Below are 25,239 nucleotides of genomic sequence, written 5' to 3'. Positions count from 1 at the left end.
CTGGTATTTTTTTTTATTGGTGCAATTCTTACTTTCCTGCCTCAAATGCCCGCTTAACATAGCGTCGTATTAATACGTCAAAGAGCCTTGAAAAAAACACTATATAAAACCTGCTGTGGATATAAGCACCTAAAAATGACTTTCCACCTCTCTGCGCATCGCGTTCCTTTAACAAATCAATTTAAAAAACTTCATATACGTGTACTGTATACATACTTATATAGATCATAGACATATGTAATATATGTCCAACCATACATAAAGCAAGCCAACAAGAAATATTCCCCACAATTCTATTTAGAAATTGCTACGCATATAATACAGAGGCCTGTGTGTGTACTTAATTTATATACATAAATACACATGCTGTTACTTCGGTTTATAGAAATATTTACAGATATTCGTTCGAAAATATTTCTTTGTTTTTCTTGTGCATGTCCCAGCACGAATATTGACCTTTTTCTGTGAAGGCGCTGATAGAAGTCCCGGAGCCGGGCGCTCTGTTTTAGGCGGGGTTTGTTCTCCGCACCGGGTCTCCAAGTTGTTTTTTTATTGTGGGCCGTAATTCTTTACAGCATCAATAAAACCCGGAAATGACTCCGAAAAAAAAACTAAATAAAAGAGGCACGGGGGGGGAAAAAAAAGACTTTGCAAGGAGGGTAACAACTGAGCAATTGTGAGTTTTTAACAATGAGCTTAAAATACCGGTTTCACTTTCGGGCGGATTGTGAAATCTTCCCCTTCTAGTTCGTATTTTCGGAAATGTAGAAAGTTAAAATTATAGGGCAAACGAAACCCGAAAGCGTGCCCACAAACGAGTGATTTTAAGCAAAATGAAGAAACACGATTTTCTTTATTTAGACTTTTAGTTTCGTTTGCAACAGCATCATCACCGTAGCACAAGGCTGCGGGTAACGCTTTCGCCTAATCCACATTCCAAACCTGCATATTCGATCCATTTTTGATTCTAGCAAATAACCTACAGCATTTCAATAAACGAACAGACATTTTATGCTATTGAATTAACGCCTACGAATAATTGTTGAATTTGTTTGATAGAAAATATTCTTTCAGTAATGTCAGAGAGCCGGAAAATACAGGCCTACTTTAAGATAAAGGTAAAACAGCGTAGAATCTGTTGGTAATACTATTATTTGTTTTTGTTTGTTTTAAAACGCCGTTTCAACAAAAACTGCGTCGTTCTTTACATTTTTGAACATATACGAACGAAGCAGAACAAGCTTGCGCATTTATGGGGTAGTCCGTTCTCTCGGTTTCCTCGTCCCCCAGAATAAAACGTAAAAAAATATTTCCTCCGTGGTTAAATGAGAGAAACTGAACAGAATATTTTTTTTTTGTATTTTTGGCCGTGCAACCGCTCCTTGTAGAAGCAGCCGCCCGGCGACGTTTTTATACAAATCCGAAATTGCGAATCCACAATCCACTTTAACTGTTAACGTGCTTAATATGAATATCGGTATGTTGTACTCGTACGGATTTTTTTTTTCAATGGAATTATTTTCCCCCCTTTTAAATAAAACTGAAACACGGTCAGCGTGTTTAAATGGCCTTTATCACGAGTGGAGCCAATAATAATATTTTCACAGCTTGATGTGATACCCCTGCTCCTTGTTTGTAGCCAGTATATATATATATGTAAAGTCTGTGTCTGGCATAAAATATAGGAAATGAGTGATTAAGTAATCTAACAGAATCGGAGGTGTGTTCAACGTTTTTTTTATAATTTGGCTAGCAACATAGCTGGTACGTAACTGTTTCGTTCAGAAAAACACTAAGACTGTATGATTTAGCCAAATGCAAATCCAAACACCCCCCTTGCTCTTTATTTTTATATTGCGGGCATTATCAGCTACATGAAAGCAAACCCTCCTCGCTCTCGGAGCGTGTTTCCCAGTGATCAGACCCATTAAGATTATTAAACCATATTAGCGATATTAATACATTCTTCGAGATCCTTCTGGTTTTGCAGGGGGGGAGAAAATGGCGACGGAGGAAAGACTGCTGCTAACGCACTCATGAAGAAATGCAATAAATTCCTTGTTGTTTTATGAAAATTTACAACTTTGTGATAGAACTTTATGACTGGCTGTGTCCTGGGATTGGCCGAGAACAGTCATGTGGATCTTCAGTCGTGAACATGAACTTTTTATGATTTCCCAAGTGGATATAATGCAGCATTCTTTTGGCTACTGCACCTTGTGTAGCAACACTGCCTTCCTTAAAGGTTCTTGGCTCTTTTTCATTGATATAAATAATATTAAAAAAATGAACTTTGATGAGTTCCTTAGCGCCTGCTGGAGACCGAGCGGACTCCCAGCGCTTTCTCCTGCACTGCTATGCTCATGTGGCCGAGTTTAACTGGGATTTCCGCTGCAATGGAGGCTGTGTGTGAAGTCTGGGCACGGCGGAGAGCTCCTCTCGTTTTTCCTAAAGGCATCCCGCTCGCTTTTCCGCGTGTAAATGTCAGGGGTGGAAGCGCGCAGACACGGCCGCTCTCGCGTCGCCGCCTCGCCGCTAATGACCGTACAGGTTGGAGCAACAGTAATGTCCGAGCAGAGGCAAAAAAAAAAACCCAGCATCTCCCTGCGCCCGCTCTCAGACGGAGAGAAGGATGGTCAGCAAAGGTAAGGCTTGGTTTCATTCATTATTTTGCTGCAAATGACAGAGCAGTGCAATATATCACAGCGTGCTGTAAATGTCGGGGATGCAGAAAGGCCGGTTGTTTAGTTGTGTATCTGTTGAATGTGCGGGCTAGGTCACTCGTCATTCTCGCTTTGTTTTTAGGCTGCAGAGTTTAGGTGAGATGAAAGTGACTGGGCAGGCTATTGATCGCTGGAACTCGGTGGTGGTGGTGGTGGATGCGGCGGGGTGCCTGTGGCGAGGCGAGGGCGGTTTGCGAGCTGGGTAGAGGCTTCGCTGTGTGGTGGGGCTGCACTGTTGCCAATTGGATCGCGCTGAGCTCTCTTGGGTCACCTCTTACGTGGGGCGCCGTGTGAGGGGCCACGGCGCTATGCGACATTCCTGCACTCACCGTGCCGCCGCCTGGGTTGGCCAGCACCACGGAGCAGACACCGCTCCGCATCGGAGCGATTAGGAACTGTTTTTAAAAGGAGGGTGAGGAAGCAGGAATGTTTATAGAAACGTGACTCGGAAAGACTAATACCAGCGAAATTCCCTCCCCATGCACACCAATGCATCCCTTAGTATGATGTATTGCTTAGGATCAAACCAGTAATCCGTTATCTTCATATTTGAAACGCATCCAGGAACCTAACTTTGAAAGAAGGTGATCCCTCACTCTCTCTCTCCCCCTCGGCTCTCGGTTTCTCTTCCGCCTTTTCTCCAGCAAAATCCATCCGGTTGTGTTGGGACACAGCTGCAACGTCTCGTACTCGGCTCTGTCTCTCTCGGAGACTCTCTGTTACAAAGCGAGGCGCTGCTCCGAGCGGTCTCACCTGGCGATCGTGTGTAATAATAATAATAATAATAATAATAATAATAATAATAATAATAATAATAATAATAGACGTTTCTGATCTTTAAAATAATAAAAACATTGAATACTCTGGTATGACGTAGAAATTATAAACAATGACGAATGTTGCTTTAATGTATCAAAAATATAACACCATAATTGAATATGTTGGTGTGTATTGCTCTAGATGAATGGCGTGAAGCAGCACAAGGACGCGATATTTTAATTGCATTCCAGCACTGAGCGCCTGATCCCTCGGTGAAGGCTGTCCCTTCGATCTTAATCCCCAACGCCGGACGCGGAAAGCATGATACCCCAGATGAGAACTATTTGCAATAAAATCAGAGGAGACGCGGAACAGTTTCAAATGAGGGGAGTTTATTTTACATTGTGCAAGATCGCCAGAGAGGTTAATACCAACAGCAGCAGAAACAACAACAACAACAACAACAACAATAATAATAAAATCAGCTCAAGCTGTTGTGAATTTTGTGATATTGAGAGCATTGGTTAACAGTCTGTAACTGTCAGTGGGTTAGTGCTACAATAATATTTGTCTGTTTTTCTGTCTAAAGTCGAAGTCCGTGCTTTAAATACCCTTGCATATGGAACAATGAGTCACCGTGCAATCCCGAGCTATTGGCTCTTGTCTGCAGTGTGTGTAACACCGCTCCGATGGCGCAGATTGGTGCAGCTCTCGGTTTTCCTTGGCTCGTTGCTGCCATCTAGCGTCGCCGTGACATACAAATAGGAAAGTGTAACGGGCCAGTCTGAGGTCACAACCTTTTCTGTTTTCTTATAAGTGTTCTCCGTGCTTGTGTGTTGGCACGGGCGGCGCGTCCTTGCAAACTACCTGCGTGTCTTGCTTAGCTCCAGAAATCTTCGAAATCCCCAAATACAGACACTTGTAAGGGTGCGAAATGCTGCAGGGCGTGTTTCCTGTGCAGTAATTGACTCTTTTAGGGCAGAGAATGCAGAGGGCTGTAAGTCTTCCTCTAAGTCTTTGATGTGTCTACACTCTCATGACGGCGTTGTCTGTTGTGTGGATCAGAGTGGGGGGGGGGGGGGGGGGCTGACATCAAGGGGGTGGTCTATGTTTCTGAAAGCCGCGAGCAGGCGCTCTATGCGCCCCCTCGTTATTAGGGCTGAAACGAGTGTTGTTATTGGTGTGGTGATCGTCACCGCGGTTTTCTTCCTTGGCGTCTCCGCAGGGCCGTTTCGGGGCGAGCTCACGGTCCGAGCGAGCAGCCAAGCGACCTGTGAGCGGCGGCGCCTGAAACTTTCGGCTTCCCTCACCCACGCACTCACACCCACGTTTTCGCCAAGTCCCCGGCGACCGACGACGGGTGTTTGGTGGAGGGAGAGGACTAGAGAGACAGAAGGCGAGAACGAGAGACAGAGGGGGAGAGGGGGGGAGGCTGTAGAGACTCACTGTATGTCAGAATGCGTCCTTGATCATTCAGATTGATTTCAGGTTTTCCGTCTGTACGTTCAAGGCTATGGCGCGCAACAGCACATTTTCTCCGGTATCAATACTTGATTATTCACTATTATGTTCCAGATTTTTAGTGCAAGTCAAACTAGATTTTTACTTCTTTAAGCAGCCATTGAGATATATCATATACAATCTATGAAATACATATCACACACCACGTCTCTATATATATACACATTATAGAGATATTATCTGTCATACCATAATATTTAGATTATTGGTATACTTGTGCAGGATTAAACATATCATATATTTTTAAAATATGAATCGACCTTTAAAAAAATAACTTCTTTCGTCATCTCTCGCTGAAACGTTCTTTTAAATATATATATTTAAATTATAAGCACTTTTCCGTCTACGCCCAAAATGGACACTAGAGTTTTTTTTTTGGTTAATGCGGATTTCCACCCCAGCCGAGTTAATCATTAGTTAGTGGGCAAAGCAGTGAACATTTAAGTTGTTCCTGGCCTTTGCTACAGTTTTCCACATCAGCGTTTAAAACGGGAGTAAATGAGATCAAACTCGCACCTAGCAATTAAATATTTACCGGCTAATCTGCGCAGAATTGTAGGAGGTAACGGGCCAGCTGATGAGTTCAGCGCAATTAAGTGTCTTTGAGGATCAAGTAATTGATGAGTAATAATTAGAAATAAACCTCAGTCAACAAGGCAAGTTTATATTATCTTTTACCTACTTCATTTAATCCATAGAATCACTCTGCCTGCCACGTCGGTTTAAATATTATAGGGTGATTCTTTCTCTATATTGTCGTTATGATTGGTACCGTTTTAGCGACGAAAACAGCCTTTCTTTTATTAATTGTTCACCTTATGGTGCCTTTTTAAATTATAATTAAGAACAATCTCACGTGGAATAGAGTAATTAAATACAGGCGGCTTCCCCCCCCCGCGCGCGAGAGAGCGATGTTACAGTAATTATCGATTTGCTGATGTTTATTTTCTTCTTGTATTTGATTTTTTTAAAATAAACTCGAGTTAATGCAGAAATAAGGACCCACCGCGCTTAGAAACCTCATGCGAAAGCCGTAAGTAACAATTAAGCTCTGACTTTGGAAACAGTCGGAAAGTGTGTTTTCAAACTGTCTTGCTTGGGCGATTTTTATCAGTGCAACAGTCTCACAGGGTGAATGAGAGGAAAGATCTCGGGGTAGCGAATAAAAAAAAAAGAAAAGCCTTCTGTTTAATGTGCTGAAAATTAAAAGTTCAGATTTATAATAGCTAAGAACATGTAACGAAACATCTCACCATTTTGTTAATGTTTTAACATTTAATTTTAAGAATTGTAAATGACGATTGATTCGGACTCTTAGCCTCAAACTTTTTTTTGTTGTTAAAACATTTTAAAAAGGCTGAAATCTGTGCTGTGAAAAATAGGCGAGAGGAACTCGAAAAGTCTTTTTATGAGCTCTTGCGGGACTCCTTCGACTTTAATTCAGTGGGTGCATCTATTTAAACATTTTTAAGTGTAACATGGAGTCCACTTACCGAGCTCCTTATTTATTCTTAAGGAAGTATACAAAGAAACTATTTTCGAAAAAAAAAGTTGAAATAAATCGCAGTCTGTTTTTTCCTTTGGGTCGCTACGGTCTGTTTTGAATTTAAAAGTTTCCTTTGGAGTTCTGACCTTACTTTGCCAGAGAGTACTCAGTAGTTTTTGGTTCCTTTAAAAAAAAGATGAAAATTCATTTCTTCACATTTTAATTTTTATTTTACACTAAAAAAGCTAGACTGGGTTTAAAACCCAGACAGAAAGAGACCTAAATGATTTTCAGTATAATTGTAATGAAGCTGTACCTAGGAACACGGACTTACTGTAATTAACTTATGCAAAACGCATCAAGCCCTTATATACACATTTTCTAAGCATATATATATATAATTTTCGTAATTATGACCTCATACATTAAAATATTTGGCATAAACCTCGAACAATGCTATCAGTTCCCTGAATAAATCTTGATCAATGTGATTTATCAGAGCAAATACAAACACAAAAAACATTTCATTTTACGAATAGAGTATTTACTTACATAAACAAATCTAGCATGTACACAGAGCAGTGAGCGATCTTCGGGGAAGTTACTCAAAATGACAGGCATGCCCGACTTGTTTTTCTGTCTCGGTAAAACAGGGCTAATAGTTTTAAAAGAGCGCTGTTCTCGTAGGTGCGATTCCTCGGCGGTGTTTCCGCTGAGATTCCGGGCTCTCTCGCTGCTTGTCCCAGTTTCCTCCTGGCGACACTGGCTTCTGAATTCCCCTCCCTCCCCAAACAGTTTGTCGCTTGGTTTCTTTCAGGGGGCGAGTTCGAAAATGTGTTTGTGCTGCTCGGAGTCCGACCGGTTTCACAAAGGAAAACCCTGCATCGAGAGAGAGAAAAAAAAAATGTATAATAGAAACGCGTCTGAAAGGAAAGCCCATTTCCTTTAGGTGTTATTTCCTTAAATGATCGCCTTTTCGCTTATTTAAAAAATACAATTAACAGCCCCGGTCTGCAGTTTGCTCTTATAAATAATTAATGTGCGCTTGGGACTAAAATGGTGAATTTGCCTGTTTGTGCAGAAACCTGTACGTTCGGGGGCTCTTTTCGGTTTTCCGCTGCCTGTACCGGGGAACACGAAATCATAACGGCCGAGAAATACCAGAGAAAGATCCTGGCCAATTCTTCCGGACAGCGATCAAAACAAGAGCCGTCGATGGAAGAGGAGGGGAGGACCTTCTGCAAGGCGACGGTGGAGATAATTCTCAGGTGTAACGTTTCGTGTGTTTTTCTTTGTCTGGGGAGGTGGATGAAGTTTGAAAAGCACTGCCTTGCCGTGCAGAATGGTAGCCTCTAGCCTGATAGAAGAGGCAGGCTTGCTGACCATAAAACAACAACAACAAAACTTTCTACTGTATGAAAGTAAAAACGGTTATCGGCGTTCATGGGGGAATTGAGGACAACTCGCTGAAAGACTTGGCGTTTTCTCAGACTTTTCAGTTCGGTTTTGAAACGCTGTAGGGGGTCAGCAACCGTGCTAGTCAGTAACGCGGTTCAAGAGACGTGGGTATTAAATGCGAACATAAGCCTTCTGTTTTCATAACAGGCTTAATGGATCACTGAGAAAAGGTACAGTGAGCTATCAGGATAGGTGGCACTAGTTAACGAGACCAGAGCCCGGAACCTCCGTGGGCGACTGCGTGTTTGGCAGGCGTCAGTCACACTGTAGTGTAGCACCGAATGGACCGTGTTGGAAGGATAAAACCCGAAATTTCCCCAAACTTGTTGCTGCCAGTCGGCAATTCCTCCTGTTATTTCTATGAACCTGCGTGTGTCATTGCTTGCTGTTTAAGGGACACATACGTGTACAAAATAAAATAAAAGCTCGGTAACGATTTTAAAAACAAGGCGCATAGGCGAAACTCTTAGAAAAAACAACAACAACATGAATCTAACCAAATTGAACGAAGCGGATCTTCTCAATAACGGCGCACACACACTCACACAGACTCGCGCAACTCACACAATGGCCAAAACACGACAGATACAGTATCGGTGCCACTGCAAATGGGCGACAGATTTGACCGGTCTGTACAGTCTGGCAGCTGCGGGACCCGCAGTTTCTGTGACTGTGCTGTCTCCGCGGCTCTGACTCCGGGGCTGCGCTCGTTAACGCGGAAGTTTTACATTTCGAGCTGGAAAGAAGAGTTTTTTGAGGAGGATTTTCTCTCTTGGAAAAGGGGGGGGGGGGTGGGGGGGTAAAAAGAGAGGAAATAAGGAGGTTTCAGATCTCTGCCGGGATCCCTGATGCGCGGAATAAGACGCTCCTCACGGGTGCTCGCGATTGGCCGGCTGCTGATCATATGGTATGGTTTTCCTCTGTCCCGCAGTGGCACCTCGCCACCCCCCCTTCAGCTAAAACCCAATCTCCGATAAACTACTAATAGCTAAACCACTTGGACTATAAAACACAACAAATCATAAACCAAGGAAAAGCACTGTACCCTCCCAATGAGTTCGTATTTTGTAAACTCTACTTTCCCAGTGACTCTGCCCGGCGGACAGGAGTCTTTCTTGGGACAGATCCCGTTATATTCCTCCGGATACACGGATCCTTTAAGACACTACCCCGGCGCAGCCTATGGATCTACAAGCGTGCCGGATAAGGCTTATCCATCCTCTTATTACCAGCAGGCAAACGCTGCCTACGGCCGGACGAGTACGGCGGCCGCCTGCGATTATGCCGCGGCCAGTTTTTACAGGGACAAGGACGCAGCCTGTGCGCTCTCGAGCCTGGAGGAGCACGCGCTGGGGTCGAACCCCGAGCCGCGGAAGGCGGACTGCACGGCGCACAGTAAAAACATATTCGCTGAGAGCGAGGAGCAGAAGACCCCCACTCCGGTCTACCCCTGGATGCAGCGGATGAACTCCTGCAACGGTGAGTCAGCTTCTCATTTTTCATGCAGCTGCGCTGGTTGTGTAGCAGCGCTGTGATTTTACAGTAGGCGGTTAAGGCTGGAGTGAACTGTGTCGGGGGATTTCGCAGCGAGGAGAGAATGCGTCCCTGGCAATCTGAACTAGTCTAAACTCACCCCCCAGGCTGGAGCTGGAGGAAACATAGCCTTTAGAAAGTCTGCCTTGTCCTCCATATTTACAGTTGTCCACCTACTTATTTGATATTTTTGGACTGGCTGTAAAAATAAAACCCAAAATACTCTCCTGACAGGACTTAACAGTCAAAAAATAAAATAAAATCGTACCTGCTTTTTCGAACTGTCCGTGGATTGGACAGCTGTACGTCGAATAATTTGAGAACATGTTTATTCTAGAGTGTAGTCGCTTAATTGGTCGCTTCGGCGGAGTAACACTCCTCACACGATATTTCAGACAAGGCATTGTTGTAATGGGCTATTAATGTAAGCCGTTATTAGTGCTCGTCAGCTACTGTGGAAATGTTAAGCGAGCCTAAGCAAAACAAAATCCCCCCCCCCTCCCCCCCGAAAACAAAATTGTATTTTTAGGAGGACGTCGGAATCGACTTTCAGAAACTTCACAACATACAGGCACGCCAGTCTTTGCCATTGGTTAATTCTTATCTTTGATCTACAGCTAGTTTGAGTGCGACCTCCTTAATCAAAAAGTTAATAGTCTCCATGTTTAGATTTATTGTTTGTTGGCTCAAAGGAACCGAATTGATGTCCATTAGTACTGTACATAAAGTGTAGGTAGATCCGTTAATGTGCACAGTTATACTAATCAATATGGAACTCATTATTCTTTAAATGCGGAGATGTATCACTGGTGGCGAGAGGCGCGTGGGCTGAAAACGGCAGCCGTGATTTTATTCCTGAAAGACACAGACACGTGTGGGAGAGATGACAGATTCCAACAAAAGGCTTTATTTTGTTTCCACGCAAATGTGTGCTTCATGCGTCAGGATGATGTATAACGCCTTATTGTTGGAAGTTGTATCTGACCAGTACGACTAACTTTACGTTTGTTTAAACGGAGGTGGATAAACTACGATATTAGCAAATACCTACTAATAACGATGATAGGCGCCGTTGTAGAGGTGAGGATGGGGGGTGGGGGGACAGTCGGTTCTGTCACTGGGAGTTTGTTAGTAATGCTTCGTCATGCTTTGAGAAACTCGCCAGCAGTTGACTAAATGCAACGAAACGACTGTGAGGATTTGCCGAGCCTGGTCGGCGTTCTTCGGCAGCATTCACTACTGTGATTAACACGTTAAATTCTGGGCCATTGAGCGTGACTCGTCTCTTTTCTTTTCGCCCTGGGCAGGCTCGGTCTTCGGAAACACTGGCCGCCGGGGCCGGCAGACCTACACCCGCTACCAGACGCTGGAGCTGGAGAAGGAGTTCCACTTCAACAGGTATCTGACACGGCGGCGGCGCATCGAGATCGCGCACGCCCTCTGCCTGACCGAGCGGCAGATCAAGATCTGGTTCCAGAACCGCCGCATGAAATGGAAGAAGGAGAACAAGCTGATCAACTCCTCACAAACCAGCGGGGAAGAGGAGGAAGAAAAGCGGACAGAATAATCAACAGACAATGAAGATAAACGCGGATTCCGCGCTATTCTAATTATGAAATATAAAGACTTGTATTTTTTTTAATTTACACTTCCTTCCAGATTTCCACCAGTGAAAAACGTGTTGAGTAAATTCGTTGTAGCATTCCAGAATTTCACCTAACGTCTCCTTTTGACTCGATATTGTTCTTGGCTTTTATTTGATATTTTCCCGTTTTGCGGAAAACCGGTCTACTTGTTTTGTTGGTTGCCAACTCCTCAGTTTAACATTTGCCTCAGTGACTTCAATGACTATGTTTAAGGAAGCTGTTTGAAATAATTGTCATAGTCGTGTTCATATTTAAACTCTGTATAAAAAGAAGAAAATTGTTCCGTGCACGGTTGAGTTATGTATTTCTTTTGTAAGTTAAATGCCCGCGGTCTGTGTGAGTTGTTTTATAGTTTAAGGGACAAAAATAAATCTACTGAGAAAAATAGAACTACCTAGGCTGGCTCAAAAGTTTCTATTTTATTAATTTTGTACGTGGTTGTGTTTGTAGTTTTGTCACAAAGGGTATCTAATGGCGAAATCATTCAATAAAAAATAATTATGCCTCAACTTGTTCCTCTCTGTTTGCTCCAAATCTCATCTACATAATTAAGTCTTTTGAAGTCCGTCTGTTTTTAAAGTGCATTCGTGTCATACCTGTGGCAAAACCCAAATATTTCAACCCCCTTAGCAGCAGGGGTGGGTGGGGGCGAAAAACAAAACTCGCTCGTCTTGTCGACCACTCGAAATCTGAAATAAGCCGGCGACTCGCGAGTGTAAAACGGAGCTGTGCTATTTCACACGCCGTGAAAATACGGACTGTATTTTCAGTTCTCGTGTGCGTGATCCCGAGGTGAAATGTGAACTTTTTTTAAAAAAAAACGCTAATTGACCTAATTTCCCTGACTTCGCCTCGCATCTCGGCCAGCCCCGAGCCAGAGCGGAGCCCCGCCGGCGGCCCTGAGCCGGAGCCGGAGTCGGGGTTCGGTGTTGAGGGGAGTCTGGAGGCAGGAGACTTTGGGGGGGGGGGCGGCGTGTGCCAGCAGGGCAGCGGCTGGAGGAACTGTTTTCCAGGCTGAAAGGGAAAGTGACCCCATCACTGCCGGCCTTCTCCCTACACGAAAGTAGCCGCGCGCCCCCTTCCCCCCCCCACCAAGAGCGCCCGACGGATAAAGGAATAGTTTTCTTTAATTGAGTTGATTGCTTTTAGATTTTTTTAACCCCCTTTGAGAATTTTTTTTTTCCAGAACACGCCTTTTGCTTTTAAAAAAAATAAATAAAAATAATTATAATGCAGGCGTTTTTCGATTGCACGAGATTCGTTGGATTCATTAACTTGGGCACATGATGTAATTTATGTATTTTCCAGGAAGGTGATACACTATATTTTTTTTTTCCAAAGCCACACGGACCTCAAATGTACGAAAACAGTTCCTTACTTACAGTAAGCGCGTCGAAGCTGTTGCACACGTTATGAGTACAAATCTATATAGTATTTGTGAATGCCTTTATGTATATAAGACTGTCAAAGTCAACAGACCACAAATAGCGGCATTCTTTCCTCGTTTTTAATAAACAAAAAATGTGCTAATCACTCAGCCTAACTTTTTTTTATTTCGAAGCGTTTGTAGGATGCTTTACACCGACAAACTCCTACGTATGTAACGTAGGATATAGGATTATATCCGCCTGATATAGGATTTTCCGTTGGAAGTGTCCGACACGACCACGGTTTTAGAACTCAGAAACTGTTTTTTACAGCTGTATCACAGGACTTTCTTCACAAGCACTGCGCGTTAACGATGAAGGCGAACGCCGGACAGATTGAAAACACGAAAGATCACCCGTACAGGGGTAAAAGGACGAAAGCTCACGGCTTGCAAAAGGAGAAAGTAGGAGTAGTTTGAGCATAGCGACTAAAAAGCAGAAATAACTATTTTTTTCTCGCGTCCCTACATACACGACCTTAAAATTAAAATGGGGAGTCTTTGAGATGCGCATAACCACAAATATAGAGGTGAATATTTCAACGTGTCTATGATTCTTAGCTTCTGTTTTTTTAAAAAAATTATTTTGAGACCGGCTATTAATGCGGCTGCTGATGCACCACCGTTTAAAACAACTTATTTTTCATCTCATCTTCAAAATAAACCCGTTTTCACAGCAATATGGTTTTAACCTTGATTTTAATATGACTGTGACTTTCCTACTATTGCAATTCATTTACCACTTCACGGCGAATTTTCTGTAAAATTCAATCTTATTCATGCAATATGTCTTTTATTATTATTAGTAGTATTATTATTAGTATTTGTATTATTATGTTATCTGTATAAAACAGCAAAATAAATCTAAATTCATTTGAATTTTAAGCACCAACAAGAAAGACAAGGGCGCTAATAAATCATTATTATGATTATTGTTATCAGAGAAAGATAAAAGCGAAATAAGAAAGTGAACAGGGATCCTCCTTCTGTGCAATAAATTATATTCCCAGTAGGTGACGCTCTCTGCCAGCACGCTGCACAACCCAGCGATTGGGAGGCGCACACTGACTTCAGCCTAACGATTCTCATCTCGTCATCATTTGTAACCATAGCGCATGAATTACCTCTTGAAGTCATCAGTGAGAATTTACGACTGGTCAACAAAAGCACGTGATTCCCCACCGCACCCCCACCCCCATATTTGGCCGCATACATAGCAAAAACGAAGTACAGTGCATTGCTATAATTCATTAATACATCATAAATCGTGAAGCACAGCGTTATAACGACCAAGATCTACAAATCAAGCCCTCTAAAATAACCTAAATGAGCTCTTACTTTGTAAACTCGTTCTCAGGGCGCTACCCAAATGGCCCCGACTATCAGATACTAAATTATGGAACCAGCAGCAGCGCTATGAACGGTTCGTACAGGGACCCCGGCACCATGCATTCGGGCTCATACGGTTACAACTACAATGGAATGGACCTAAGCGTCAATCGCTCAGCCTCCTCCAGCCACTTTGGGGCTGTTGGAGATAACTCCCGTGGTTTTCCGTCTCCAGCCCCGGAGACGAGGTTCCGGCAGCCGTCGAGCTGCTCGCTGTCGCCTCCCGAGTCTCTGCCCTGCTCCAACAGCGAGACGCTCGGACCCAAAAGCTCCTCGTCCCCTTCCGATCAGACCGCCAGCGCGGCCAGCAATAACCTCACCACCAACAACAGCAGCAGCAGCAGCAGCAGTACACATTTCACAGAGCTAGACGAGACCAGCGCCTCTTCTGAGACCGAAGAAGGCACCCACAGAGCCAGCAACCCCATTCCCCGGACACAGCAACAGCAAGAGGCTGCCGCAACCTCCGCGACAGCGGCGGTCGAGGGGCAGGCGCCGCAAATATTCCCCTGGATGCGGAAACTCCATATTAGTCATGGTATATATACATCAAACTATTCTCCTTCTTGTTGTTATGGATGCGCCTGTGTTTTATTTCATGCCGCCGTTTTATCCGTTAGTGTTTTTTTTTTACTGTATAGCCTAAATCTGCCTTTATTGCCGACTGTTCCCCCGAAAGCGTCATAAATCTCCCGAGCGCTGCCTTGCTGGAACTCCGGGCAGGGAGAGAGAAGAAAGAGGAGAGAGGGAGAGAGGGGGAAAGGAACGGGAGAGACAGGGAAGTTTTCTGCTCCCCTGCAAAACTTCATTTTAGTGCGTGTGGGGACTTGTTTACTGGGGAGGAAGACGGAGCCATAGAGCAGGGGAAGAGAGGCAGGGCAGGCGGAGAAAGCGTTGGGCGGAAAAGGTGATTTTGGTGGGAGCACAGCCATGTAGCCAGTCAGAGAGAGAGAGAGAGATCGGTAAATCTCAAGGAGGCTGCGATCGGGAGGTTTTGCTAAGTTTTAAAAAGTGAAACGCTGATGAAAGAACTTTCATCTTTAAAATCCAGGACAGGTAATACGGAGGGTTTTGGCGATGCTGTGGTTTTTTTTTTTTTTAGGACTTTGCAAAACATGTCTCGCTGTAACTCTAGTGTGTGTGTGAGTGTGTATATTCTGCGTTTATAATATAATTATTTTCTCCCGGTGCTGCTGCTGATGGTTATGATGATGATAATTATGGTGGTGGTAGTCCACTCGCGTTAATGGCTATTCCTACATTTGTTCACGCTATTCAGATATGACTGGACCAGATGGGAAAAGGGCCCGGACAGCGTACACCAGATACCAGACGCTAGAGCTGGAGAAGGAATTTCATTTCAATAGGTATCTAACCCGGAGGAGGAGGATAGAGATAGCCCACGCTCTCTGCCTGTCGGAACGGCAAATTAAAATCTGGTTCCAAAACAGGAGAATGAAATGGAAGAAGGATAATAAATTGAAAAGCATGAGCCTCGCTACTGCAGGTAGCGCATTTCAACCCTAGTGTGCGTTTTAAGAAATAGAAATTAAAATGTTGGAGGGGGGGAAAAATGAAAATAAAAAAATAAATACGAATAACACTATTCTGAATCCGGAGTACTGTACAGAGAGGCATCTTCTCCGCATGTTGTTGGTGTTTAAGACAACTATAAAAAAAAATCTACTGTGGTACTGCTAACACAAACTTGTGTTTATCTGTTGTTGTCGTTTTTTTGTTTTTGTTGTTTTTTAAATGACGTTTTTTTTATTTGAAAAGGGAAAAAATATGCTCTCCAATGCCCGTTGTTATTGTTATAAATATCGTTTTCGGTGTTAAGTGCATTGTTGATGCTTTCTTGAAAGTTAGCATGTTTCCTGTGAGCTCCTAAATGTTATAACTTATTTACAATCTGTAACAGCTGTATAGTTTTAAGTTTACAATCTAGAATCTCCTCTGCCCCAGTAAAAAAAAACATAGACGCTCGTGGCTCTTGCAAAACATTTGCAAAAGTCTTTGCTCTGTTACTTTTTGTGTTATTTTATTATTTTGTCATGTCTTCAGATTTTACTTTATTTTGTTTAAAAAGAAGAAATGTACATTGCAGTCTAAATTTCTGTCTCCGTTCATTAAGTGTGTATAATTCTATTCGAAATGGTAATTGTATATTATTGTATCATTCATACGCTCCAGAGAAGATGTACATACTAGACATGTTACTGTGACCAATAGCTTGTTTGTAGTGGGCAGAGTGAATGACAAACGTTTTGTGGAAAAAATGGCAACTGTCATGTCTGACTGCCTGTAAGCATTTTGCCAATAAGCTTTTTGTATTTGTTTGTAGCTTAACTTGAAGTAAAAAAAACAATAAAGTTTCTCTTATTCAGAGCCAGTGGGTCTAAGCATTGATTTCATGTCTGAATCGGCCTCCAGTGTCCCACGAAACGGCATCAAAATCGCTCCAGAAACAGAATCTGCACTGAACCCCTTATTGCGTTATCAAATTAAGCGTTGTGGCTCCGATTCAATCTTATTTTTCTCTCTGCACCCTGTCTTGGAAACGCTACAAAGCAGGTTGTTTTTAGTGCAGCTTACACCTAACATATCGCGCGGAAAATGTCTCTTCCAAAAGCAAATTCAACTCAAAGAAACGGACAGATCTTTTTAAAAGGCAAATTTAAATCCAATCCGTCTTTTTTTTTTTTTTGCTCGTGCGAGGTCAGTCGACGGGTCCAGAATTCCACTGTGCTTCTGTGTCCGGTGGCGAGTGAAACGATATTAATCTGTACCAAACTGAACCAAGTCACGACAATTCAAAAGCAAGTTCCTGCGTTTGGGCGGGGGGGTGAGAAAACTTGGCAAAGTTAGAGGATGATCAACCGGTCTCTCCTAAACATCACGATTAAACCATTTTCTCAGTTTTCCACTCTGAGATCCGACAATTAAAAGAACCCGGACTGCATACAGCCCAGCCATTATCAATGCGTCTCTCTCGGTAAAAAAGGACACTCTCCCGCGTTCTCTAGCTTACTTTCTTTTTAATAAGCAAACTTTGAACTTGTAAACTTACCAATTAATCCACCACTGTTGTGATACTTCCCACATTTCTTTTGAGAGCTCGGGGTGGAGTGGAGGCGCTCTCAAGCCAAATGTAACCATCTGCCTTTCTCTGCCTCCCCGCGTTTTGAAATTTTGCTGTACCCTTTGCCAAAGTATACCAAAAGTAGCTATGACATTTGCATGTCAAACGGATGAGGGTTTTTATCTAGAAGTTAGATCGTAAAAATCGCCCAGGCCACAGACAGATACCCCTCACTGGCTCTGAAAAGTCACGTGGGGTCCATAAAGTTAGTTTTATGGTTTTGGGGAGTTGACAATGTACTATATATTTCACATTCTAGAATGTAAGTGACGGTTTAACTGCTTCGAAGGGATTCTAAAGCAGGTCAGTAACGTGTGAACACTTTTCCGAGCGACTTCTGTACCCGCGGTTTGCTCTGGGCGCTGCGCCGCAGTCTCAGCTCTTGTGTTTTACCCGGGTCTTTTTGGCTAAAAAACCACCCAGACAGAAAGAAGACTGTTTCAGCTCAAAGTAAGTCCAGTTGCTATACTGTCTATATTGGCTGGTGGCTGGTTTCTGGGCTGGCGAGGGGAGGGTGGGGGTGGGTGTATGGGGGGGGTCTCTGTAATTGTGGTGTCATTACTGATAGACAGTTATGCTATACTCCGGTTGAATTTTTTGAGTGTTGTTTAGTCCCAGGACTTTTGTATGTTTAAGGCACTTAAGTTAATGTAGACTACGTATGCAGAATATGTATACATATATCTAAACATTTTTATAAAAGAGCAGTCCACCATTTGCGGCGACGTCGCCAGCACAGTAGAAGTTCTGCTTAGGTTTTATGGCTGTCTTCTCGCCAGCGTCTTTTGTCTCTCAGTAGCGTTGAATAAAGACACGAATGATTTGTGGAAGGGTAAAATACAATGTTGTAATCTGAAATAATTCCAAATGCTACAGAATGTTTACAAGAGTTCACTTAGCTTTCTCATTGTGCTCCATGAAACGTGTCTCTGATAATGTTACCTTGCTCGCTATGGGCGAATCGTATTCTTTGCAGGATATTTTCAAGTGTGTGGCTCTAATTTCGTGTCGCAGTAGTTTTCTCTGTGACGCTACTTCTTTCCCTGAAATGATCCCGTAATTTATCTGTAATTTCGAGGTCAAGCGAGTAGCAAAATAGAAAACACATTGACTTATACATCTGCAGACTGGGATTGTTAGACGCGGTTTGGAAATGAATCATTTTTTAACCTAGAGTAACAGGCTTAAACACTGGACTGATAAGGAGCTGTTTTTTATGCACCAGCTACAGGTAAAAAATAAACTAATCGTTCATAATGGACAGGGAGATTCGTCGTTTTTAAGTACACAATGTAAGTTTTAAAGCGTCATAAAACATTTGTATATAAAAGTCCATATTATCATATCTACCAAACGCAACACAAAACGTGTGCTGACGGCAAGTCTCCCTCTTGAGCCAAGACAAAACAGAAATGTCTATTTTTTTTAATCGTGGACAATTTCGGACAGTATTTTTGATCTGTGTAATAATTTGTGGATCATACTGTACGTGTAACTTCTATTGTAGGCAGAAGTGTTAGGGACAGCGCCTAATTGTCGTTTTTTTTCTTCTATTGCAACGGACTAGCGTTGTTTCCTAACTTCTTTGTAATTTGTTCATAATCCTAGATATGGCCCCATTAAATCAATTTCTGAGTTAGAATAGAAAACTGTACGAAGTTTGAAGCCAATCTTCATTAATCTCAGCAACACCCAGTCCCTGTTACACTCGAAGTCCTTAGCATTGAATTGAATTTCCACAAAACCAGTATATATGTACACACACCGACGCAGGAATCCAAATCCATACGTGGATCATTTTTAACAGGCCAGATACCTGAGCCAAAGACTGGCCGAAAAGCGCTTGGGCGAGAGGATCTGAGCAGCCGGCGTGTGGCGGTATTCGAAAATGTGGCGTAATTTATTTAGGAAGTATTTAAACGGTACACCCTTTCAGTTCAAATCATTCTCAAACAAGTATTTTATTCGTCACTGCTGCAATTGTCTCCAAAATGTCCAAATAGCTAATTTCCTCTCAAACAAATTAAAAAAATATATTCCGGATGAAGCGCATTGTTCCCACTCTCAGACGAACTTCCTACAGCACAGCAGCGAGTGTGTCTAACGATTCGTGTTCTAGTATATGGTTTAGTTCGGTTCTAGGCCATTCGTCACCGAATTCGTCTGCTGCTCTCCAGCGGTTTTGTTCTCAAATGTGTTTGAAACAGATGAAAGAACTCTACAAGTACGAACTTCACCCCCGCCGCAACGTACGCCACTGCATGAAAGTTTTAATCAGCAGATTCACACAAAAAAAACACAACATGTAATATTCTTTCTGATTTTAGTTCACATGCAAAATGGTGGTGATTTTAATGCGCACAGGTATTGAGAGGCACAAAACATCGCGATTACCTAAGATGAAAAAAGCCGGCCTGTTGTATAGTACCGTCTCTATAGACTCAGCTCAACAATAATGCAGGTGTTAAACTGTAGACTCAGCCGCATAATAAAAAAAAAACAGCCACCGGACCCATGACCGCTTATAGTATTTTGTGGAACACTAATTAACAACGTTCCAAATCTCATAAACGTTAGTTATGTGAATAACATCCACAGAAATCTAATATTACATGTGAAGATACTCTTGCATATTTAAGTAAGCGGTCACTGCTCTATTTCTTCACAAATATATTTAATCTGATAGATCTCCTTACTAATGTGTCACTTAAACCCAACTTTATTTTAGTGATAATTTATCCATTTATAGTTCCTTGGCCAAATTAAGTTACAGAGCGAGAAAGGGGAGTCCGTATTTAGGACCGTTTTGAAGACACTGAATACAGATCGGAGAAAACAGAATAAAATACTTGTAAAATATATCTACCTTTTACGCTTATTTTTACTTCAGGTAACTCAAGAAGCTCAACTGAGATTTATTTTCGACCTCATGTTCCGCGGTAGGCTGCTATAAACGGTGCTTCCACAGCTACGTTCCTATTTTAAAACCCATCTCACTAAAATTACATTACCGGTGTGTTTCAAGAGTTTGTTATTTCGGGGTTAATACCCTATGTTGAAAAAGTCAAGAATCCGACATCACCGAATTGTTTATTCGGAACCTGGTGATGTTACAGTTGTGGACCGCTCTCAAGACGCTACGTGTTGCTGTAGTTCATAACCAGCAGTGTGAACTCGTCCTCTCGGTTTCCGGTGTCGTTTGCAGTTCCTTCTTATTTTATCGGGCCCTGAAGTTGGCAATCTGTTTTTTTTTTCTCTTTCCCCCCTTTCTGCTGTCTGATCGAGTGAGGAAGTTTCAGGGGAGTAAACAGGAAAGCGACGCTCGGAGCACGATGAAGAGCGAGAGATCCCATCCCGTTCCGAACTGCCTTCCTGTTCTGAACGGTACAGTTAACGCGGACTGGGGTTTCTCGTTCGAAGAAACTTCTGATTTTAACACATTTTTTTTCCCCTTTTAAAAAATGCCGTCCTCGTGGCTCGCAAACCCGTGTTTTCGAAAAGCGCAGATCCTGCCTCAAAGCCATATAAGGCCCTGGCTTCCTGAACGTTTGAACACGAGACGTGTTAGCGAGTGTGTAAAGGTTTAGGTGTGTAGGTGAGTAAGCTGCTTTTAACTGTAAGGTGTGTGTGTTTGTCTGGGCGAGGCTGGGGCGTATGGTATAGTTATATTCACTGTGCAATGCAATACTTATTGAAAAAGGCAGAGGTTTAGGCGCTAAAAGAACAGAATAATTGCTACGGAGGACTTAAGAAGTTAGTATTGAAAGACTCCTGTTCTCAAATTGCAGTAACCGCCTTTGGTTGCAGTTTAATTTATGAAGTCGAGCCAAATAGCTCAGAAGGGATATGTGATGTTTTGTGGTGGGTTTTTGTCAATATATCTGAAAATATAAGTCGCAATTATTTTTAAAGGTTTGCTTTGTAAGTTATAAAACACAATTTAAAAAAAACTGTAATTCGTTATCTTGCACGGGGTTGAGGCTCGAAGCTTTCGGTGAAACGAGAGAAACGATAAAATCGTTAACTTCTATATTAATGAAGACCCCCCCACCCCCACCACCCCCCCATGTTATAGCCCCATTCATAAGTTGCAGAACAGCGATATCCGCAAAACAACCAACTAACAGGAGAGCCTTCTTCACATCGGTTTGAAAACACTGCAGCGCAAGGATTCTAAACGATTAAATTGCCATTTTAACAGTATAATGTGTTTTGCATATTGATAGGGGTAATCTGTGCGCATATCTCATCAATAATTCATGGAGAAGGGGATCATCGGAAGGTCAGCAGACTGGTGCGGTAGCGGTTTCTATACTGGAGGCGCAGAATCCGCAACACTCCGGAGTTTATCCTACAAAATCAGGCCGTTCCTATTGTCTTTCCGTGTAATATTTTTCGAGCCGATACGGACCTTTACTTTTTATTTTACGGCCCTCTCCCTTTCTCCGCCAGTCCGGCCGGGAGGACTCGTGAGATTTTAAAACACCGCCCAGAATCGCGTCATAAACGGCAAAGCTCCAGTTTTCATCCTCTCTTTTCCGTTTTTTCCTTATATTATTTTTAAAAATGCATCGTAAAGTCCTGATATATCCGTACTCTGCTGAATAAGGAAATCGTGTGAACTATGGGAATCCATCAACGCATTCGTTCATGTAAAATAATTCAATGGGGGGATTCTTCATTTCTAAGTTGAAGCACATAGAAATGTAAAAACCGCTCACCTAATTAATTACCCTTCAGACCAAATTCGTACCAAGCAAATACTTGACCAATCTGTCTCGTGATCTTAATAAAAAAAAAAACTATGAGAAGTCGAGCACATACAATTTTAGAATTCCAAATGTCCAAAACAACAAAAGTAAGCCGACTTTCGCACGCTTTATATGGAGGGAGTATATGATCTGAAATATAATTGTAATTCTGCACAAATACGTCATGTATTTGTCACGTCTTTAATTATATTAAAAATTATTAGGAATTATTATAAAATGCAGAGTTGTGCGGGGCCCGTCAGAAAGCCCTCGACATTTCCCTTAAGTCGGTTGTTTTAACACAAGATCATTACTGTTAGCAGTACTGTACTATACTACTTCATTATTGTATCCCCAAACCCAAAGCACATTATTGTTACGATCGAGAATTAATTCAATCAGGCTGCAGGCGCGCGTGCAGTACGGAAGACGCGGGTTTGAGACGCCGCCGAGGCTGACCACATGGCACGAGCTAGCGGGTCAGCTGGTCGGGGTCGCAAAGTTCACGGCCGCTGTTCAAGTCCCACACTTCTGCCCGAACTTTTCAGGTGTCCCATGATGCCACCTTCCTCCGAGCACACCCCCCCCCGCTCCCATCTCGTTTTCAACCGGACTGGGTTTAGAAATAAGGGGGGCCATGGTGGAGTTTTTCTCCGGTGCCCTACACTACCCACGCGATTATTCAAGGGGGGCACAGGTGGTACTATCGTGGTGTTGGTCCACTTTTCTGGAAATATCCTGCCTCGCAAGAGGGACATGGCCTTTGTATCTTTCCAGTGCAGTAAAACATGTGCGTGTATTTTTACCACGGTGCATACCATATTTCTGGAGCACAGTCTACCGTAGGTATGCGAGGAAGGGCACATCATCTGATGTATTTCGGTTGGTATTAAGGTGAGCTCGGCGCTGTCAGGCGGGCGATACTTTGCCCAGGGCTGTATATATTACAAAATCAAGAATCAAACGAACGCATAATAAAAGTTGCAAACTTCTGAGATCTAGGCAGCGGCGGAGATGGTGTAGTAATAATTTCTGGAGATGTAACGCCTTACTCCCGCCAGCAGAGTCCGCTTTAGACCAAGTCCACAGATGCGCGTACTCGCCCCGGAGCGCAGTCTGCAGGCTGGGATTATGGCCGCTTGCCGCCGGCCTCCTTAGAGAGCTTCCCGGGCGGCCAGCGGGGACCGTGTCAAGATCTCACCCCCGTTTAAAAGTGGGGTTCCGGCATGCCCACAGCCCGGGAGGAAGGACATTTCAGAATAGGGCAGCGAGTTCCGATCAGAGCCCCAGAACCACTCGAAAGCAAATTCGTTCGGAACGTCTTCGGTCGTTTGCAGTAGAGGCGGAGATAAATTGAACCTGAGGACCACCATTACGATCCCGGGATTAAAGATTAAAGATTAAAGGCTCGTACCATAAAAAAAAATTAATACCAACTCATGGCGGTGTTTGCGACACGTTGCGCGGCGCTGCTCTCTTGCCCTTTTGTCGTTTTTGTCCCTGAGAGAGGGTAGGTGAATCTAGTCTTGTTAGACCGACGTTCGAGCTGCAGGGGTCAAAAAGTTGAGGGGTCAAAAGTTTACGTCGTGCGTGAATCGGTGCCGGCTGTCGGCTCTGTATTCCAGACCAACTGCTGGATGTCAATGACAGAGAAGGAGGGAGGGAGAGAGAGAATAAAAAAAGGAAGGGGGTGTGGGGCGAGGGGGGGCAGCGCTCAGCTCGCCTCATCCCTGAAGATGAGAGAAATGATAGCGAGGTGAGGGAGAGGAGCGGCGTGACTGGCGGCCCTGCGGGAGAAATGGCGCAGGGAGAAACGGCTCGCGACGCGGGGAGAGCCGGGCGCGCGGGGCCCGTCTCTCTCATGGAGGGGCTCTGCCGCCTTTTGCTCAAGTTAAAATACTCCCGGGGAATAAAAAAACCCAACTCAACACCGGGAATCGGCGAATCCCATAGGGAAACCAGCAACCTGCGGCACAAAGCGATAAAGAGTTGTTCTGGTTGATTGTTGCGCTATAAAACGTACCTTTTTCAAAAGGCAAAATCACAACATGGGTCTCCCTCTCTTTCTCTATTTCACACGAACCAGCAGCACGTTGTACACGCTATGAGCTGCGTTTTCGTTTCGGGTTTGGGTGGGGAGGTGGTATTTCAACAACAATATTTGTAAAGATTTTTCACGTCCTTGAGAAGCTGCGCCAAGACGTGTCCTGTTCATATCCAAAAACTCGGTTATTAATGACTACCTAACAAAAAAATATATATACATTTTTAATAGAAGGACTAGCGATGTCTCAATGAGACAAAATATGGCGTTTTATACCGCCGGTGACTTATTTGGAATATTTAAGAGCTCATTCAATTAAATGCATATCAAATCTTCAGTCGTGTTCAGCGTAATAATAAATATAACGAATTTATGTTTTCCAGTAATGTATCTCTTTATGTCCATCGGATGAGACGAGAACACGCTTATCGTTGTCTTCTGGCACGATCTGCAGCGCCTCGACCATGTTGTTTAATTGGACATTATATGATGGGGAACAGCTTGAGATCTTTGCAACCTTCCGAATTCTGCTTCCGAATTCCTTTCTAGTGACTCAAATCTTTAGAACAGTGGCTTAAAATTCAACTTTGTAAATAGAGCATCCACACATGAGCCTCCTTGTGAGCATGCACGTCACAGACACTCGTGGTAGTGCTCTTACTACAACTAAATAATAATTATTATTATTAATAATAATAATCTTCGTCTCAGGTTCGATATTAAAACGCGAGTCATTATTTAAATGCGGCCCTCGCCTCCTGTCCTCCGTGGCGGTCTGTGGACTGTTTTAAAATACCGATGTTTCAAAGAAAGCTCGACCACAATATCATAACTGGATCACGACCGTGTTTATAGTGGGTATTCTCATCTCTCGCGTTTGGATTCCGGTGTTAGTACAGACTTTCCCTTTGACTTTGCGGTCTCTGCTTATTTACTGCTCCGAACACCACCAAAATAAAACTGTTTTTTTTTTTACATTTTTACATTACATACATAAGAAAGTGGCGTTTGGTTTCTATACATATATCGCCTGTTTTATGAGGAGCTACTGTCATAGTGGGGAGATGCTTTCGAAAGCCGTGCCCATGTTAATAAATACACATACCCACCGTTCATACTCATAAAAGCAAATAGTGGCTTCATCAAGTTTCTTTTTAACTGCAATCGGGATCAATTTGTCACGTATTTTCAAATATCTACATTTTCTGCGGAAAGATGCCATTTTCGATGTTTATAAATGCCAGGACACGGCCTGGCCAGAAAGCGTGCTTTCTTCCGAATCGCTCATCTACATCGCACTATACTTTTTTAAATCAGCCAGACACATTTTATAATAATAATAAAAATATTATGAATATTGT

The 25,239-nt window shown here is 43.1% G+C and overlaps 2 protein-coding genes and 1 long non-coding RNA gene across 6 annotated transcripts; 2 read left to right on the top strand and 1 right to left on the bottom strand.

Annotated features, from left to right (window-relative positions):
* The first annotated feature begins 2,357 nt into the window (after window positions 1–2,357).
* On the top strand, window positions 2,358–11,635 carry hoxb6a (homeobox B6a). 4 transcript variants are annotated; one of them, XM_088622937.1, is made up of 3 exons: window positions 2,358–2,645; window positions 9,183–9,426; window positions 10,788–11,635. In XM_088622937.1, exons 1-3 carry the CDS (start codon window positions 2,358–2,360, stop codon window positions 11,045–11,047), a joined length of 792 nt encoding a protein of 263 aa, XP_088479063.1. In that variant the 3' UTR covers window positions 11,048–11,635. The 4 variants fall into 4 exon arrangements, with proteins under 4 accessions (XP_088479063.1, XP_088479062.1, XP_088479065.1 ...); XM_088622936.1 differs by having other exon boundaries at window positions 9,180–9,426; XM_088622939.1 differs by having other exon boundaries at window positions 2,508–2,645; window positions 9,034–9,426.
* LOC148638814 (uncharacterized) lies at window positions 3,855–17,161 on the bottom strand. Its single transcript, XR_015930956.1, has 2 exons — window positions 17,012–17,161; window positions 3,855–7,368 (listed from the first exon to the last, which is right to left on the bottom strand). It is a non-coding gene; the product is annotated as an uncharacterized LOC148638814 (long non-coding RNA).
* hoxb5a (homeobox B5a) lies at window positions 13,440–16,333 on the top strand. The gene is made up of 2 exons (XM_088622935.1): window positions 13,440–14,479; window positions 15,221–16,333. The coding sequence occupies exons 1-2, from the start codon at window positions 13,879–13,881 to the stop codon at window positions 15,466–15,468; spliced, it is 849 nt and encodes a 282-aa protein (XP_088479061.1). The 5' UTR covers window positions 13,440–13,878; the 3' UTR covers window positions 15,469–16,333.
* Window positions 17,162–25,239: the final 8,078 nt, after the last annotated feature.

The sequence above is a fragment of the Lepisosteus platostomus genome, chromosome 28 (genome assembly GCF_059453375.1).
Source record: "Lepisosteus platostomus isolate fLepPlt1 chromosome 28, fLepPlt1.hap1, whole genome shotgun sequence".
Lineage (NCBI taxonomy): Eukaryota > Metazoa > Chordata > Actinopteri > Semionotiformes > Lepisosteidae > Lepisosteus > Lepisosteus platostomus.
This window is presented reverse-complemented; position numbering and strand designations above follow the sequence as displayed.